Source organism: Pongo abelii, chromosome 6 (assembly GCF_028885655.2).
Source record: "Pongo abelii isolate AG06213 chromosome 6, NHGRI_mPonAbe1-v2.0_pri, whole genome shotgun sequence".
Taxonomy (NCBI): Eukaryota; Metazoa; Chordata; class Mammalia; order Primates; family Hominidae; genus Pongo; species Pongo abelii.
In genome coordinates, this window is record NC_071991.2 from 41,746,197 (window position 1) to 41,766,236 (window position 20,040).

Below are 20,040 nucleotides of genomic sequence, written 5' to 3' on the forward strand. Positions count from 1 at the left end.
ATGACTGTGGGAACTCATAACCAATGATCAAATGACATCTGTACATTGGTGAAGGGAGTTTTTAATGACAGGCTGGGATCAATGTGCCCAGAGGTAGCTGTGAAAGCCTCTGCATGGCTTGGGCCATGGCATAAGCCAGTGTGTTCCCAACTTAAATGTCTGCCTGAATTACCTGGAAATCTTATTAAAGTGCAGATATTGATTCAGCATTTCTGGAGTGGGCTCTGGAGTTTACTTTTCTGAGCTCCCAGGTGATGCTAAAGCTGCCGGTTCTTGGGTATAAGTACACATGGCCCTAAGACAGCTATGAAGAGATCCACTCTCAGCAGAAGAACCACAAGCCCTGGGAGTGAGCATCAGACAACTCCTCACTGACACGGATACTGACTGGGGGCAGAAAGCTGGGGAGGACACTCAGAGGTGAGCTACTGAAAGACCCACATAGCAGGGGAAGGTATTGCCCAGAGAAAAACCTATTATCTATCATGGAGTAAGGAAGGGTGATGAGTGTAAGTGAAACACTTGTATGTTGAGTAGAGGGCTCGCAGGTGTATGGTTCTGATAGTGATGCACATTTGGAAATATTCTGTATGTTAAGGGAGCGAATTCTAGACCAACATTGGTTGAATCAGTGGAGACAGGAGGAGGATACTGCTGGATGCTGAGATTCTTACAAGTCAAGCCAAGGACCCCGTGGAATGTACCCCCCCAGAGCATTGGGTCCAGCTTGGATGAATGACGCCACCTCTTGCGATTGCTGAGTTTCTATGCCTACCTGTCAGGTAATAGCATTCTACTCTGAACAGCCACATGGAAATAAATAAAGTAAACAGTAACTGGAGCAAAATAACATGCGCTTCGGCTAATTCCATTTGGGGAAGAAAGAGTCTGAGAAGGACTTTGTGCGGGGAATTGTATAAGGGAGAAAAGAGGAAATAACCAGAGCATCGGCTGGGTTTTAATCAGGCAGGAGTGTAATGAACCCGTAACTCCAAAAGCATCTTAGCCATTTAGACCTGTGAGTATAATAAGTACAAAGAAACTAGATTTTGTGGCCAGGCATGGTGGCTCACACCTGTAATCTCAGCACTTTGGGAGGCCAAGGCGGGCGGATCACCTGAGGTCAGGAGTTCGAGACCAGCCTGGCCAACATGGTGAAACCCCATCTCTATTAAAAATACAAAAATTAGCTGGGCGTGTTGGCAGGCACTGGTAATCCCAGCTACTCAGGAGGCTGAGGCTGGAGAATTGCTTGAACCTGGGAGGCGGAAGTTGCAGTGAGCCGAGGCCGCGCTATCGCACTCCAGTCTGGGTGATAGAGTGAGACTCCATCTCAAAAAAATAAAAGAAAAAAAGAAAGAAACTAGATTGTGTGCATCCACATTCAGTCCCCTGTCCCACTAGGCTAGGCAAAAGGAATCTGGAATTGCAGAAGGACAGGGCTTGTTCTTCGACAGACAGCTTCTGTGACTTGGCCTGGGACTCTGATAGCTTGGCACCTTCACTGCCCCTTGCAGCCCTCAAGGAGAGGCAAACCTCAATAAAATGACTGGGAGAGAAAGCCAGAGGAGGAAGCACCCACAGGGCCCATCCAGTAAGGGGGGTGGGGTCCCTGACACCGGAAGCATTACTGCCCTGGGAGAAGTAATGAATGATTGTAGGGCCAGCAACAAAATAGGCTAAAACACAGCTGCCTTCAGAGGAGGTGAGCTAAGTAGGAGCTGTGAGGATCTGAAGGTCATATGCCCTCTGGCCTAACAGGGCCCTCCTCACTCAGCTCTGTGGCCAAGCAGAGGGTGGGCCCAGGACTGTAGGAGCTTTTGATCTTTTTCAAGAGAAGCTAAGATTCTGAATTTTTACATAAAATTGCCTGTTTTTATTTAAAAAGTCATTAATAAAATCAAACCTAAAAAAACAAAAAACACTGGCAGCCAAATAAAATAAACTTGCAAGGGAGCACGAGTTGGTGACCTCTGGGCTATTTTTTTACGCAAGTTCAGAGAGACAGCATGGGTTTTTAGATTGTACCCAGAGGCAGAGGTACAAGGCAGGGCAGGTACACACAGGATGTTCCTGGTGCTCTCTTCTCCACCTTCCTTCCCCTGTCCTCTCTTCTTAGCACTTCCTAGGGCTTTACATTGTGTTCTACACTTGTGTGGGTTCTTCATTTTCTGACACCCCTCCTCACAGATAGAATAAAACCTCCAGGAGGCCAGAGACCTGTTTGCTAACAGCTGTATCTCTCATTTTTTGACTATATCTGGTACACACTAGGCGCTCAATAAATAGTGGCCCAGTTGAAAAGGAATGACTGGTCCATGCTCCCATCTACAACATCCAAGCCAGGCTGAGCTGGTGTCACGGACCCCCTCATTTCAGGGTCTGTCATCGAATTCAGAATAGTTCATGAGGCTGCTGTGGACCAGAGTGACCCAGCATAATCCCTATCCAGAAATTTTAAGACAAATACAATGCTACCAAATCCACTTTTATTTTGTATTTCTCTGTGTGTGTGTGTGTGTGTATGTGTGTGTGCACGCATGTGTGTGTGTGTTTTGGTTAAAAAAAATCTGCGAGAGGAAGAAAAATACACATCCATCCGTGGCGTATATTCAGCTGTGATCATGAAAATACTGAGTTATTGTTTGAAATCGTGTAAAGCAAGAACCTGCATTAAGAAAGCATAGCTAAGCAAACAGGCCTGGGACCCATATCTGCTGACATACCGTGCTATCCTGAGACTGCCGCAGAACATTTGCAAAGCCGTGTTCTCTAAGAATTCTGCACAGTGCAAACAGGCATGAGGGGAAAAAATACTACTAGGGAACTTCTAGTTCTTGCTGAAAAGGAAAATTTTGAGCTCTAAATCTAGCACTACCAAGCAAGAGAGGCATCTGTGGCTGCATATAAAGCTGGTACTCCTTTGCTTGAACAAAATCCCTCAGTATACAGTACTTAAAATAAACAAAGCTCAAAACAGTCAGCTACACACGCATGTTTTTTGGCCACATGCTGCCTGAAGAAAATAGCTATGCAGTGTGCATGCCCTAGTTTAAACCAAGCCTGAATACCGCACAGTCTCATTCCTCTCCCGGTCTCCTTTTCTAGACAGAAATACATTTCCCTTTAATGTACAAGTGAGAAAAAAATATGTTTAAAAGACAGTCCAGGCCCTTGATAAAAGCACTTACTTTGAAAGAACAGGACAGATTACGTATTCAAAACAAGAGCGCCTTCTTAAAGTGCAGGCTCAGAAGTTGTTCAATGGCCAGGACCTTGATTTGTGCTGGCGGCTCTGGTCCTGCTGGGCATGGTTAAGGGCGAGGCTCGCAGCCCGCACGGCGTGGTCCTCCAGGGGTGCTGCGTCAGGCTGACGCTCCGGAACAGTTACTGGGACAGGCTGTGAGCGACTCACCAGGACAGTTTTATTTCTGTGCTGAGCTTCTTGCTGCTTCCTGCTGGGAAAATGTTAGTGGCGGAGTCACACCCAGGTACTGGGCCGCAGCCAAGGCTCCGCAGATGACCCGAGTTCTGATGGAGGTGGGGACGGGCGGCGCCCGGCACCTAGAGGGCAGAGGGCGAGCAGTCCCGGAAGAAGACTCACGCTAGGCGATTGGTCTCCTCACGGGAGCTCCTCGACCCTGCCAAGGGCATGACTCAGCTCACCCAGGGCAGTGCTGGACCACACTATTTATCCCCTAAGGTCCAGGAAAGCCGAGTTCAGGCAGTGACTGGAGAAGAGCTAGAGGAGTGGCAGGGCAGCCCCTAAGTCAGTGGGGTCTAGAGGTCGTGGCCTCACATGCACACAGATTCAGCCCCTTTCTTTTTGGTAGCTATTGCAATAGAGTGGCTTAGGACTCCGACCCTGAAAACTATGAGGAGGGGGAGGGGAAACAGGAGGAGAACGGGGAGAAGGGGGAAGAGGGACAGGAGAAGGAGGAGGAAAAGGAGGAGGAGGAGGAGGAGGAGGAGGGAGAGAAAAGCAGCCAGCCTTACAATGGAGGTTCCAAATCAATAAGTGTAGAGAATTAATGATGTCCTGATTTTCTGTTGGTGTCAGGATGACAAATTGCAGAGTTAGAAGAGAGGCTTCTCATGACTTTGTCAATTTATATCTGCACAACATTATAACCAAAAGCAAGCCAGAGATTAGTGGAAGTTTAGGGAAACTGGCTGTGGTTCTACACCTCTGTCTGCTGATACGTTCTAGACCCAGGATGTGTCTAGATGAAGGATGTGGTGGGGCGGGGTATGGTGTAGGGAACCTCAGGATCGTTTTCAGTTTGGAAGATTTAAGCAAGAACATAAAAGTTCTGGAGCCACAGATTTTCTTTATTGTGTAGAGTTTGGGGTGAAGGAGATTGATGTAACAATGCCCATTCTGTGTCAGGAGAGGGGTGTGCTGTTGGGAGCTCTGGGGCTCCACCTCAGCCCCACGATCTCTGGGTGATCTCTGATAACACACCACCTCTCTGGGCTCCTCTCTCTTTCTTCTTCTTTCTCTCCTCTCCTCGCCTCTCCTCCTCTCCTTTATCTTTCTCTTCCCGCCCTCTCTCCATTGTTTTCCCTCCCTCCCTCCCTTCCTTCCTTCCTCTCTCTCTTCCTCCCTTCTTGCTTGCTTTCTTCTTTCTCTTTCTTTCCTTCCTTCTTCCTTCTTTCCTTTCTCTCTCTCTCTTTTCTTTCCTTTCCTCCTTCCTTTTTCTTTTTTTCTCTCTCTTTTTTTCTCTCTTTCCCTTCCTCCCTCCCTCCCTACTTCCTTCCTTCCTTCCTTCTTCCCTCCCTCCCTCCCTCCCTCTCCCCTTCCTTCCCCCCCCTCTCTCTCTCTCTCTTTCCTTCCATAGCATCTTGCTCTGTTGCCTAGGCTGGAGTGCAATGGCACGATTATAGCCCACTGCAGCCTCTAACTCCTGGGCTCAAGCAATTCTGCCTCAACCACCAGAGTAGCTGCGACTACAGGTGCACTGCCATGCCTGGCTAAAACTTTATTTTTATTAGAGATGGGGTCTCACTATGTTGCCCAGGCTTATATAGACTGGTCTCAAGCTATCCTCCTGCTATCTGCCTCCCAAAGTGCTGGATTACAGGTGTGAGCCACTGTGCCTGGTCTGGGCTTCACTTTTGACATGAGAAGTTGTTATGACCCCTCAAATTTTAGTGCCCTATTCTTCCATGTCCTGCCATCCAGCACATGCCCTAAACAGAAGGAAATCAAATGAACCAAGTTTTCCTGCATATTTCTTCCATTGCCCTCCCTTCATTCCTCTACCTTAAGGCAGTGAATTCCACCAAAGGATCACACCTTGGCATTGTAGTCAAAACAGAGCTAAACTCTGAACAGCCCAGAGGAAATGATTTTCTAGTCTTTGGAGAGTATAGCAGACATGGAGCTGTGCTTCTCTTTTAAGAACAGATTCATTGCCCAGTTGTCAGGATGCTGTCAGCTGACAGCTTCCAGCCACCAACTCCTTCCACTCCACCTATGTATGGAGGGGTACTCAGGCTCTTTTTAGGGTGCCTTGGTCTAACACTAAGCTAGGTGAGAGTGCAAGGGCCTAGCCATTCCCACCCAACACTGGGTCTCTGAACAGGCAGTTTTCGCTTCTGAGAGTCCACTGGGCTGGCAGAGGCTCTGCCAGGCTGCAGCCACCACACAATCTACTTCCTCCCTTTCTCTGTCACAAACGTTAGTTCTCTCTTGCCCTCTTGGGGGACCTAACAGACACAGAGATGCCGATCATTTGCAATGCATGTTTTGTTTTTTCTCCACTGAGGGCCTTTGATAGGCTTCAGAAAGCCATCTTTGGGTGATAAGATACTTGTTTTTGTAGCATAAAGATCTTCAGCACAGATTTCTTTCTCATTCTCTTATTCACAGACGTGGAAAGGCTTAGTTCCCGTCAGGTCTAGCTAGTGTTTCTCAACCAGGAGTGCATACCAGAATCACCTAGAGATCTTTTCAGTGTGCAAGTACACAGGCTTCATGTGCAGAGCTAGACTTGGTGGTTTGCGATGTACCCCTGGTTGAGAACCGGTGGTTATAGCATAAAATTCTTCCTTGTATGAGCCTCTCCCAGAGATGAGCATTCATCCTGCTAAGGATCATTCCAGAAGCTGAAAATACATTAAGTGGTCAATTAAATGATCCCTAGTTTATTTCTTTTCTTTTCTTTTTTAGAGACAAGGTCTTGCTATGTCACCCAGGCTGGAATGCAGTGGTGCCATATTAGCTCACTGTAGCCTGGAACTCCTGGGCTCAAGCAATTCTCCCCATTCAGCCTCTTCAGTAGCTGGGACTACAGGCACACACCACCATGCCCAGCTAATTTTTTTTTATTTTATTTTTCATAGAAATGGGATCTCCCTATGGCTCGGGCTGGTCTCATACTCCTGGCGTCAAGTGATCTTCCTGTCTTAGCCTCCAGAGCTTATTTCCAGGTATTTTCATAAGTCCAGCTAGTAGTGCTGCAGACTCATTTCAGAGCATGATGAATCTTCTTATAAAATATTAGGGGAAGGTGTAGGGAACTTTGAGATTATTTTTAATTTTGAAGATTTACATGAAAGCACAGAAGTTATGGGGCCGTAGATTCCCTTTACTGAGTAAGGTTCAGGGTAAGGAGCTTTGCATTTACCTTCCAGGAAACCTGGAAATAAGGTTGCTGCATCCTGTCCTTTCAGGTTCCCTGTGTCATTGCAGGAGGCTGTACTGATGCTCATGTTTTGTTTCACAAGCTAAGTCCTTGACAGCATCAGCTGGGGTCCCAGTCTTCTCTCTCATGTTACCCAGTGAGAACTCACTCACATAAATGTCAGGGGAGAATACTTGGCCTTCTGTTTCCTGGATCACTGAATAAAATCCCCTATGATGATCTGTGTGCGTATTTGGCTTTGCTGTTTGGTTCCAGGAGTTTTATTTCAAGGCAAAGCTTGTATCTGAAGATGCCATGAGCTGAGATTGTCTAGGACTGAGAAGCCCTAACTTCCCAAGGACACTAGTCCTGGAAAGAAGAAAGAGGGGGCATTCTTCCTGAAAGTGAAATGCACTCAGAAAGAACTGATTGGTATTTAAAAACTACTTCTCACTCTATCTTTAAAGCCAAAGAGAAAACATCGAAGTCCAAGGGGAATGCAGACAGACTGAATGCTATGGAAACTTTCTCTTAGCAAAAGTTACGCCTTCCCCAAAGGATGGCTGGAGGGTGGAGTAAGCTGAGTGAACTGGGGAAATCAAGGCTTTGCTGAGCTCTGAGTTGTGCAAATGGTACAGAGAAAGTGGCTCCTGAGCGCACACCAAGCTGGGATACTCAAGGAGATAAAGGGGAATTTAAGTGACTGTGCTGAGACTGTTCCTGGATGTTTGGCAGCACAGGATTAAGTATTAATTTAATGCTTCCTGAATCCAACACATGCTATGCTCATTCTTTAAGTGCATTAGGCAGCACTTGTGAATTAAGAGGCTGCCCTCTGCATGAGTAGCCAGCAGGGCCCTGTGGCAGAGGAGAAGCTGCCTCTGCATGTGAGCGTGGCCTCATCCTCCCCTCTGCTGACGCGTACCAAGGCACACACTAAACATCTCAGGGCGTCCCTCTCCTTCTTGCAGGGTTATTTCAAGGATTAGCTGAATATGCATGTGGATATGCTTAATAAATTTGCAAAGTGCTATGCAAATGTGGGCTTTTATTTCTTTTTTAGAGAAAAGCCTCACATCAGGATTGGCTGAGTATTACCCGAGCAGCACAGGGCCCAGTGGATGGACTCCAGCTCGGACAGGCAGACCTCAGTTGGAATCAATGCTCCTCATTTACCTACTGGGAGACTTCAGAGCAGCCACTCAACCCTCTATGACCCAGTTCCCTCATACATCAAATGGGGACAATGATCATACCTACCTCTCAAGAGAGGAGCTCATTCGGCACAATGAGGGGAGCTCATTCGGCACAAACCATGATGCACGGTGCCCAGTAAATGTGAGCTGTGATGACTGTAAACCTGGGCTGTCACCAAAAGTAAAACCATGACACAGAGGAAGGAGCCTCAGCAGGAAGTCTTGGGGAGCTGGTGGAAAGTACTTCCAGGGAAAGCCACCCTGCTGCAAGGGCCCATCCTAATGAGCCATCAGCCTCCCAGAGGATGGCCTGGCTCTGAGTCAGGAGGAGAAGCCATTGCTCTTGTCTCAAGGCCTATTTCTGTCTGTCCATATCAACTGTACAGCAATTACCCATAGACAGCGGAGCTCTCAGCTGTAATTCTGGAAGTAGCATCATAGAGTGTTTCCAGGTACAAATTCACTTGCAACAACTGTACGTTCACATCACACAAGGAGGACTCGACATGCAAAAACATCATCTCAAAATGGAGCACAGTCGAATTCTGGGGTGGATGCAGGTGGTGGGGAGGGAGGGTGATGGATCTCAAATGTCCAGCCACACTTGAGATAATTCCTGGGCTGGGCAACCGCAATGGCCCTGGGCTGAGGCACATTCCATTATGAGTGGAGTGGGTTTATAATGGAATGACATGGATGGTTTCTTATAATCAGAAAAGCACACTGACCTTCACACTACACAGGTGCAGCAGCATAATGACCCACCACGTGTACGCGCATCAATTCCTGGGGAAAAGTCCAACGAGGTTAACTTAGCGTGTATCCCAAGCAAACAAAATCAGCAACATTACCCACACAAACAACATTGTTCCCCCCACCCCTGCCAAGATACCTGGCCTGGGCAACCGACGTGCAAAAGGAAAAATCACACAAGGACCACACTCATTTTGATAAAGTGGATAAAAAGTTGCAAGCAACATTATTCTGTACCATAAGTAATTTGATTTGATTTTAAATTTTAATTTAAGGAATGAGACTTACGAGCCTAGAATTTTTTTTTCTTTTTCAAGAAACAAGGATTTGGTGTGGGTGTTTGTGGGGAAAGAGAAGTTCTGCTCTCCCAGCCGTCTGAGAAGACCAGCTAAAAGCATCCTCACATATGATCCACTCCTGAAGCTCCCTCAACCACAAAGGAAGGGGAATCTACAGTTAAACTGCTGAAAATTCACTGCCTGTTTCAGTGCCCTTACTCCCTCAGGCATTTACTCAGATGGGAAAGACTCAAGAAGTGCCGTCCCCTTCCACTTGTTGTCCTGCGGAGTGACTGTCACCACAATAAACTTGGCATCATTGGTCTCATCATTGGCACTTTAGAGCTACCATGTCCAAAATTAGCATACAGGACTTGAGCAGAGATGCCAGGCATGGGAAAGTTGCTGACGGCATCATCCATCAGGGCCCTCTTAATCCAGGTATTGTTTTGGTTAATGAGTCTTTATTCTGATTTTATAACCTCATCTTCCTTTGGAGTTACAGTCACCATGAAAATAATCAATATGTCCTGATTCCAAAAAAAAGCAGTCTATGATGTCAGCATTCCCAAACCCCGATGAAACCTGAAGCTTTGCTGACAAATGAATTCATGTAAGAAACGAGTAGCAAGCTTGCATTCTGGGTGCAGAGATTATGTTCTCAACCCTGGTCCAAGCAGATCTGAATAGAAGACGGAGAGAATTCAACATCTATGTACTGAGATCCTGCTCTGTGTCCAACGCCCTGGTGGACGCTACTGGACTTCTCAGTGGTGACTCACACTGTGCAGCACCCTTGCTCCTTCCCACTCCCTGCCACAGCCACTGGCTTTCTGGATGGTTCTCAGGCTGCCCCAGCTCTGCCCCATCTGCAGGCTCCCCTGCACTGCCTTCCCCCTTGGAGAAGGGCCAACTAGGAAAAGACGCAAGAGGGAACACACTAGGGCCATGTCCCTGCCTCTGGCCTTAGTTACCATGTGAACATTGCCAACTCTTCAATTTCTGTGATAGGTCAGAGCACTCATCTGATGTCCAAACCCAGTCCCCATCCACTGAAGCTTTGCGCAGCCACCGAAGCATCGTGCAAGAAAAACTCAGGATCTTTATTCCTATGCCCAAGCTTCCCTTAAAAGTCCAGTCTTAGTCATGGTTCCTCCGCCACTTAGAGCTCCCTGTCAGGAACTTGGACAGCGTTCTTTCTCCAGCCCTCTTTCTTCATCCTTTTTGTGCAACCAAGCACTGAGTTCATCTGCTCCTACCTCTTAACGGTTCTAGAATTCATCTGCTTCTCACCATTTCTGCCTCCTCCAGCATGGTCCAAACCTCCCTCTCCCACTCAACTCCCATGGAGCCTAATCGGCCTCCTGGTCTGCACCTTTGCTCTTAATACAGTCTCCACAATGGACAGAACACTTTATTGAAAAAGGAAACCTGATGTCGTCCTTCCTTGTTTTAGTGGCTTCACACTTCCTTTAGGCTAAAGCTCTAAATACCAGTTTGAGACTTACTTTATACAAACATGCAAAGTGGATCTGGCTCTCCCTCCTCCCCGGCCTCACTGCTGCCTCACTCCTCCTGACCTGTGACACTCTGGCCACTTGGGAATCCTACAGTCTCCAGAGGCACTTATTTCCCCCTTCCTTGGAGATGCCAGTGTGCTGTCCCTGCTGCCTGACCTGAGCTGCCCTCAGCCCTTCTTCCTCCACACCCCCCACTCCTTGGCGTCCCCTGTACTTCCCCTTCCCCCATGACAGAGGCCTGGGAATAGTACCCTGTAGTTAGTATTTTTTGACAGTTTTAAAAATAATTCTAATGAACTGTTTATGTATGTATTTGTTTAATGTCTATCTTGCAAAACTGACTCAGAATTCTCTGGGAGCTAGGGCTGCCATCCTCAGCACTTAGCACAGAGCCTGGTACAGGGTGTGCTCACTGTCCTAAGCCAAATATTGATCCAATTAATTAAACACACACACACGTACATTAGGAGAGTAAAAAGAAGAGGAAAAAAGACCACTCAAATGGGCTGTTTAGACATTATCTATTTAGCACTTAGCACTGGGGATACTGGTGTATTTCACTTGACAGTTTACTGTAAATTATCTCTTTACAGTTTACTAATTGTTTAACTGCAAAGCTCGACTCTGGAAATAAAAAAGGAATGAGAGCAGAAGTGGAGACTTTATAAAGAAAGTGAATGGGGATCAAAAAGGATCCAGCTCCAGCTCCTGGAAGCTTACCCCACCCCACCAAAGAGAACCTGGATGGAACCCTCGTCCATCAGGAATAAACTGGAGCCCAAGGAAATGAAGGAATCAAATGGGGACCAAGTGACCTGTCCACACAAAAGCCATCTGATGAGTACTTCTACTCCCTGCTCGCAGCCCACCTTCAGCTACACAGATTTGCACGGCCCCTTGCTTCTGCCATATGGGATCCAGCCTGACAGCAGCGAATGAGTGCACAGATTTCAAGTAGAGGAAATCCCCAGGAAATGGCAAGGGACAGTATTAGGAATCAACAAAGTACTACTTTAAAATAACCTTAGATTAGATGATTCTTCCTTCAAAGGCACAACTGGTTTATACACAGCTATACACAGCCAGTTCCTCTGTTGCACTCAAGTGGCCATGACCCTCAGGAAAATCCTCTAGGAGTGCTCGGCACAGGGCAGCAGGAAGTCACGTGGGGAGGGTCCCTCTGCAGACCCTTGCGGCACAGCAACAGGAGAGCAGGGCGGTGTTGGAGGCCCAGCCCTGCCTGAGGCCGCTTCTCCATAGGTCCTGGCTGCCGCACCCTGTTCATGCCCTGCAAACCCCTGGGACCTCTCTAGAGCCCTGTGAATCAACCATCCGACAGGGCCTGTCACTACTCATCAACGCTGACTGGCAGTGACACCACCTCCGAGGCCTGATGCTCTGCCACAGCTGCTAGGTCACCTGAGTAGAGTTAGGATTATTAAAAATCAAATGAACCAAGCAGGATGTTTCTCCTGGGCAAATATTGATCTGTCCCTACCCAAATGAACTAAGATTAAAAACCAAATATTAGAAAGCACATTACCCTTCAGACCATACTGTGATTTATCATAGGCTAAAACAAATTGTTTCATTGTTTTGCTTCCCTCGTCTTTCATTCGGTCTGTCATCTGATAAGTGGAGGATTTTTTGAGGAAGAGGTCAAGATCATTCATGGGTGGAATACATAAAAGCTAGCAATATAAAAGATGACATTTATTTATTTATTATTACTTTATTTGAGACGGAGTCTTGCTCTGTCGCCCAGGCTGGAGTGTAGTGGCCGGATCTCGGCTCACTGCAAGCTCTGCCTCCCGGGTTCACGCCATTCTCTTGCCTTAGCCTCCTGAGTAGCTGGGACTACAAGCGCCCACCACCGCTAACTTTTTGTATTTTTAGTAGAGATGGGGTTTCACCGTGTTAGCCAGGATGATCTCGATCTCCTGACCTCGTGATTCGCTCGCCTCGGCCTCCCAAAGGGCTGGGATTACAGGCGTGAGCCACCGTGCCTGGCAAAAGATGACATTTTAAAAAAACTTTTTTTCCTAATTATAGAAACAAAGTACATTTGCTTTTGAAAAGCCAAGCCATACAGACGACAAACAATATGATGAAAGGTCACTCAGAACCACACCCTAGAAGAAAGCCAGAAGTCCTTGTTCGGGTAAGGTTCTCTTTTTTATGGGGTAGTTTGTGGGAAGCCCAGCCAGTGTGCCCCCTTGTGGGAGGGTCGTGTCCCTACAGGTCTGGGGCTGTAAGAGCGCATCACAGCTAAGAAGCCCTGGAGTGGCTGGTCCTCAAAGGGGGCTTGTGATATTTAAAAATAATTTACACTTATTTTAAGTGGGTGTATCTGACATCCCCAGAAATCTGGTCAGCTGGGGCAATTGCCCCTCACAAAAGACTATCATTGTGACTATCAATTATTTTAAGTTGTCCTAAGTATGGACAATTGGCATTTAGGATTTGTTGAGTTCCAACAGGAGGTGCCAAGCTGTAGAGATATTTAAAGACATACAATTCCTATTTCAGTGACCCCAAACCCCTCAAGGAAATTTACGGCCCTCCTCTTCTATCTTTGCCCTCTAGGGCAAAGACCCTAGCACAGTGTGAGCCATCTAATAACTATTTGCCAACAGACCAACCAACCTGGTACATGAAGGAAGGAAAACCTGTGTGTGCATTCCCATATATGTGGTTAATTCCTGAAACGTCACACTAGACACCCTTGCAAAGACAAAGTAAGACTCAGCTGCACATATTTTGAAGGGGATTTTTAAAACTTTCTTCTCCTTAGAGACCAGAAAATTACATTTGCTAATTTAATAAAACTATTCTTTGTTGCAAGAGCCCAAGAGGTGGGATGAAGAGTTTCACTAGATTGTCTCCCTTTTGGCTGATGACGCAGCAAGTATTCATCAGCCATCAGCCATCAGCCAGACTGGATAGCAGGCCAAAAAAGTGGCCGTCTGGTCTCATGTTGGAAGTTCTGTTTTAAACTTTGTGACCTTGATTTCATCAGCATGAGTTGGGCTCTGACTGATTTTGTTTTGTCCCAATCTATTTTCTTTCAGTCACTTGTTTTGATCCAACATCAATTTTCAGGAGATATAAAATTTACTGTTATATAACATTATGGTGTTATTGTCACTGAATTCATTTTCCTGGGAGGAGGTCTCTTTATGATCCAATACTTAATAGCATCATTTCCTGTCAGCAATGACTTACAATGCCTTCCAAATTCCCAGGCCCCTCCTCTATGACAGAAAAACCCTCTTACATTAGAGGGAAAAAAAGGATTTGACAAATAGTCCAGGCTTTACTTGAAGAGCATGAACTTAGTGGTATAGCCAGTGGGCTATTCCTTTTTAAAGATATTTATTTTACTCATATATTTTTCATTTTCATTCATTCATACATTTTTTCACTTCTGTAGCATATCCATATGGCTAAACAATGACACACAGGGAGAACATAAAGATGGCTTCACTTTAAACTTCCACGTTCCCTAACTTCCCATTTGACACTTTCTTCCCAACCTGAGGGAGCCATCCTTGTTGGTAGATAGACTGGTCCAAAGATCCAGTTTGTCCCTAGAGGAACAGTTCTAACTCCATAACCAGGCAATATAAATATGACCACCTGTGGGTGTGGCCACCTCCTCCCCAGGCCTTACTCCTCAGACTCCAATTCTGAGTACCAAAGGGAAAAGTCACATGAGAAGTCAAGCTGGGTCCTGGAGCCAAGGTGGTAAGAACAGGGATGGGGACAGCTTCTGGCCAGCACCCACTGTGGTGCCAGCGTCATGTCCATGAGCTGGGACCCCTCCCCACCAGTGCTATCCCTCCCAATGCAGCGCTTTATTGCTGCTCAGCCCAGAGCTGTTTGCTTTCTTCCCTAACCTTCATGTTTCATCTGAGGCACATCTGTGATGGGCAAACACATGTAATAGAACTCCATCCTTGAATAACTCCACAACAGAGCTGTCTTCTAAGAATAATAGCTAATCCTAGGGTATTTTCATTAAAAACAGATTTCAGTGACAGACTATCAAAACATTTTCCTTTTACAAAAAGCAATATGATGGGGCAGAATTATGAAACGGATACAGGCTTCACTCTGCCCTGAGCAACCAAGGGCCCTCTCCCATTGGCTTCAGTATCTCATTTAACTTTCCCGTCATGGATATGCAAGCAGACTAAGTCCTGCTCAGCGCTTTTGCAGGCTCCAAGTGGGGGGAAATAAAAAAGTCTGGTGAATTGCATTTCTGCCTCTATTTTCAAAATCTGTCACCAGTTATCCTTGAGGGGTGGTTTGCTTGTGTTCTTAGGGAGTTGGAGAGGTATTATCTAGCAAAGCAGGCTCAGAGTCACCCAACATGCATTGACTGTCTCCCATATAGCTGGCATTGTTTTGGGAGCTGCAGATACGGGGGTAAATGCTCATCTCTAGTATTGATGTGATTTCCTATGTGCCAGGCACTGTTTTGAGTGCTTTACACATATTAACCCATTTGATCCTCACAATAATCTAGCGAGGCAGTTGCTATAACTGTCTACACTTTACAGAGGAGGAAACTGAGGCATGGAGAGTCACTGTAATATGCCCAATGTCATGCAAGTAGTAAGGAGCAGAAGAGCAGATTCAGAGCCAGGCACCTGGCTCCAGAGTGCCAATGCTCAGTGGCCCACCCTGCAAAGACTAGTGTGGTCCCTGCCCTTCAGGAGGGGAGACACACTGAACAGATGAGCTGAACACACAACAAGATGTTAGAGCATTCCATTTAAGAGCCGAGGAGGGCTCCAGGCAGGTCTTCTCCAGTGATTTACATTTTATTTTGGTCAGAAATACCTTTAAGACACTGGCAGCAATGTCCCTTCTCCCCAGAACCTCTGAAGCCCCAGCTTCCATTAGGCAAACAGTCACACTTTACCTACCTACCTACCTACCTACTTCTTTCCTTCCTTCCTTCCTTCCTTCCTTCCTTTTTCTTTCTTTCCTCCCTCCCATCCCTGCTTCCTCCCTTCCTCCCTTCCTCCCTCCTTCTCTTCCCTAGTTTTCACTTTACCTTTATAGTCTCTTCTTTCTGAAATGTATCACTGGGTATAGTTAGTTTTTTTGTTTCATTTACTATTGTGAAAGGAAAATAAATCTTGGGACCCCCAAATCACTAACCCAAGGGAAAAGTCAATCTGGCAACTATCGCAGGCAAACCTGCTTTCCATTTTATTCCTAAATAAGGCAGCTATAAAGATTTTTAAAAAGCTACATACCTCCCTCATAATGTGCCCACAAGGAAATTTGTTGTGGGCCTCATGATCTTTACCCTAAAATAGTTCTGTTGAATTTCACCCTGGCAATGTGAATTGATAGCTGATCTTCACAGCTCACCTGAGACAAATGCATATTTGATTGCTTCCTCTGCCCTATTGTTTATGTAAAAATGCAGATTCACTGAGCCAGACTACATTGACTATTCAGCAAAAGGCTGATCAAGGACTCAAAAGAATGAAATCTTCTGTCTCTTATCTATCTACCTACGACCTAGAAGTTTCTGCTTCAAGTTTTCCCACCTTTCCGGACCAAACCAATGTATATCTTATACCTATTGATTGACATCTCATGTCTCCCTAAAATGTACAAAAGCAAGCTGTACCCCAACCACCTTGGGCCTCAGGACCTCCTGACACCGTCAGGAGTAAGCCTTAACCTTGCCAAAAGAAACTTTCTAAAGTGATTGAGACCTGTCTCAGACACTTTGAATTCACTCTTTCATTTTAGCTTTTCTCCCCATGAATGGTTTTCCAAATCACTTAATAATTTTAGTACTTACTTAAATAATGATATAGATTAAGTAATCACTTAATATATCATAATATATGAAATTTCTTATTAACTTGTGTCTATTTCAGGACTTTACTCCTATTGCTGTTTCTATTCATATGCCCACCCATGAAGATTAGTGTTTGCATGTGTGCATATACATGGACTAGCACATATAAACATATTTACTGTATATTTATTATATATATCACATTGGGTAGCAGAGGTACCTCCTTCATTAATTTTAATTTCTCATTTCTATAAAAGAGACGGAGTCTCGCTATGTTGCCCAGGCTGTTCTCAAACTCCTGGGCTCAAGTGATCCGCCCCTCTTGGCATCCCAAAGTGCTGGGATTACTGGTGTGAACCACCGTGCCCGGCCCTTCATTGATTTTTGAAATAAGTTCTCTTAGGTGTGCTTGCATTTTTGTCCATCTAGAATCCAGAGAGCTGGTTACTGTGGGCCCAGGGGAGTGTGCTGGGTGTGTAGGAGAATGCCACCCACACCCATGCCCACACTCAGGACTCCCCACCAAGATGCCAGTAGAGCCCAACACTGAGACCCATTGGCCATCCTCCAGAACATAAAGACTCATGTATCTTGTTAGTGGGATTAAATTAAACTAATAAATGTATATGGGAAAGTTTTGCACATTAAGTTATCCCATCCAGGAGCACCATGTCTCTGTACGGATTAAATTCCTTTTGATTTTTTAAATGAATCTTCATAGATTTCCTCATGTAGCTCACACAAAGTCCTAGCTGCTTGGTAGTCCATGTTTTCCTTTTTTCTTGAGTTCAAAAGGTTTTCTGAAATTATCATAGGCTTGGGCCAAGGATGCCTCTCTTATTCTGCATTTTTAAAGAATAATAGTCCCTTATTCCCTTCTGTTGTCTTTTATCAGCCTAGTATTTGTTCCCAAGTATTATCTTTAAACACTTTTCCTGGTCTGAAGTGCAGGCTGGGAGGGCAGAGGTCCCCCATCAAGGAGGGCCAAACCTCCTCCTGCTGTGGCCACTCCTCAGAGCAGGGGTTACTCTCTGTGGATTTCACCCCAAGTAAGGTGCTGGGTGTGGGGGCCGGGGGACTCCACTTCTTCCTGCAGGGTCCCCAGGAACAGAGCTCTGGGCTCCTTTGGATATGGCTCTGCCAGTTCCAGGGGAGGCTCTCCTGACCTGGCCAGCCCCAGGTGTGCTCTGGCTGGCTTCCAAGGGACTAGTGCCATCAAGACTTGGGTCTGGACCACGGGTCTGGCAGGGGATTGGCCGGATTTGCTGGCGATTCACTATTGTGAGGCAATGAGATAGGGAGGAGACGCCTGCACAGGGACCAAGATAGTCATAAAAGGTGACCTCATTCAGCACTTATTTCATTTGCTGTGCACATATTTCCTTTCAGGGCCTCATGTGGAGGGGGCTTTTCATTCATGCATTCACTCAGCAAATGTCTGTGGTGGGCCAACTTCATACCAGGCACTGTGGATCAGGCAATACGTGAGTGAGCAACACAGCCTACAGGCCCTGGCTATGGAGCTCATGTTGAGGGAAAGAGAGCAACCAAAAACACAATAAATAAGTAAACTGCACATGTTAGAGATCATGCAACTTCAAGAAATAACAAATGAGAAATGAAATGTTAAGATGTGGGTAGGACATGAAGGTTTCCCTGGGTCTCCAGGAAAAGCTTCAAAGATAAGGAGGTTTTGAATAAAGACCTGAAGGAAGAAAAGGAAGTGTCCATTCCTGCCCAAGGGAAGAATATTCCAGGCAAAAAAAAAGGCCTGAGGTGGGAGAGCATCTGCAGAGGCCAGTGTGGCCAGAGCATGGGGAACAAAGGGGAGGACAGAGGGAAATAAAGCTGGGGATGTCACAAGGGGCCGGGTTGTGTTAGGCTTCTAGTTCACTGTAAGGACTCTGGTGTTCACACATTGCAAGGTGGGAAGTCACTGGTGAGCCCTGAGTGGGGAAGCGACATGATCTGGCTGGCAGTGAGCAGGGGCTCTCTGGCTGCTGCTTTAGGAACACACTGGAAAGAAGAGGAGGGAGGAAGTTGGGAGACCTTGCAAGAATCTAGGCCAGACACGGTGGTGTGAACAGGGTGGGAGAGGTGTGGGTGGTGAGAATTTGGCAGAATTGTAGATAGAAGAGAGCTGTCACAGGCATGTAATTTCTAAAGCCTGTGGCTAACCTTTTGCTTCTTTAGCAACCCGTATATCACACGCTGCTCTTGCAGACTGTGGAGAGAAGCTGGCTGCTCCTCACCTGCTCATCTCGCTACCTGCGATGAAGCTTATTTCTGGATGATATGAAGCATCTTATCTTTCCCGTACCAGAAGCTATAATCTATTTCCATGTCTCTCTCTCTGAATCTGCCTTTTTCTATTGCAGCTATCACAGCTTCTATTATGCCCATTGTGTCGCTATACCTACTTCCAGCTTTGCTGCATTTTTGGGAACTGGAGAGCTCCAATAAATATAGGAAGAGAGGAGCAAGTGGAGGCTTTGAGACTGACTGGTGCAGGCCTGGAGCTACCAATGGCAGGTGAAATGTGCAGGTAGGCAGAGGTCTGGGCTGATCTTCAGAGTCCATTTGCACCTTTATCCTGGAAATCAATTCTGGAGTCAGATATACCGATCCCTGTTTCTAGCTTCCACAACAGTATTATTTTGCACCATTTTGGAAGCTTTCATAAAACTATTTTTATGGAAGTTATTATTTGGGGGAAGGAGAGGCATCCAGGAAAATCTATCATCAGCCTGCTAAATGGACTGCACCACCACTTTTTCCAATTACATATTTTTCCACTGGATAATATTTTAAGATTCTACAGACACATGAGTGTCTAAGACATTGAAAAGCAAACAGCAGCATCTTTCAACATAAAGATATTAAAACCCATAGGCATGCACTGACTTGGATATATGTGACTATGTGTGGTCAACTCTTGTCTTTACCATAATAGAATCTAAAATGTCCTGGAGACTAAATAAATTATGTTAGTTGGTGATAAGAAATGGAGGGCTAATGAGGCAAGAAAACTTATAATATCCAAATTGTGATATTTTAAGTAACTGTTGTTTCTACATTGCATATATATGAAAACATTAAGAGTTTCCAGATGTGATATTGAACATAGAAATAGAGGTTCTGGGAGATAGTGTCAACCAGCTAGGGAGAAGGAGAGAAGTTAGATTTTGGATCCAGTCTCTATATGTCAGCCAAAGGAGAATATGTGCCTACTGAGAGCTATGAGCCAGAGGGGCACTCATCTCCACAACTCTGAAAACTGGGTCTCTACAACTAAACACAGTAATCAGAATATTAAAAAGCATGAGTGTCATGAAACAATGTTCCATGAATATTTTTATGTTTTTGGTGTTAATGATTTCTGAGCAAAGGCACATGGGTTAAAGGATGATAATTGGCTACCCTAAAGAGACTTCTGGAGAAATATAAAGTCTTCTCTCTTCTGGAGATGGTGAAAGCCTAGAGTCCTTTGCCTCCTCTCCCCAGAGAGGATTATTTTACATTCCAGAGCGGAGGTCTGGCTTTGGCCAATTAAATGTGATGTTCACTGTAAGCAAGAAGTTTTAAGAGGTATCATGAGTTTCACCATCCCTCTTGCTACTGCCCCCTTTCCTGCAAGAACACCATGTTCTAGTTCTAGATTGGGCTATGCCTTCAGCCTACACTTCAGAAGCACATCTGAGCCCAAACCACAAGGGGAAGCAAAGCTGCAGCTGACCCACAGCCAAATGTGATGTGAGTGAGAAATAAGCGTTTGTTGTGGAAGTCACTGAGATTATATGGATATTTATTTCACAGCATAACCAGCAAAAGCAA

At 45.8% G+C, this 20,040-nt stretch overlaps 1 protein-coding gene across 8 annotated transcripts in view; it reads right to left on the reverse strand.

Moving 5' to 3' along the window:
- Nucleotides 1–20,040, reverse strand: part of HECW1 (HECT, C2 and WW domain containing E3 ubiquitin protein ligase 1) — a 456,699-nt gene that overhangs the window by 316,399 nt on the left and 120,260 nt on the right. For 3 of the 8 annotated variants that reach the window (XM_054558881.2, XM_063725497.1, XM_054558882.1), the window contains exon 2: nt 8,554–8,611. The exons of 2 other annotated variants lie outside the window; for them this stretch is intronic. In XM_054558881.2, coding sequence (XP_054414856.1) covers nt 8,554–8,580 — 27 coding nt within the window. In that variant the 5' untranslated portion in view covers nt 8,581–8,611. Of the gene's footprint in view, nt 1–3,191; nt 4,455–8,553; nt 8,811–20,040 lie in introns of those variants that run through there. 3 more of the 8 variants (XM_054558884.2, XM_063725496.1, XM_024249287.3) reach the window with 3 other exon arrangements.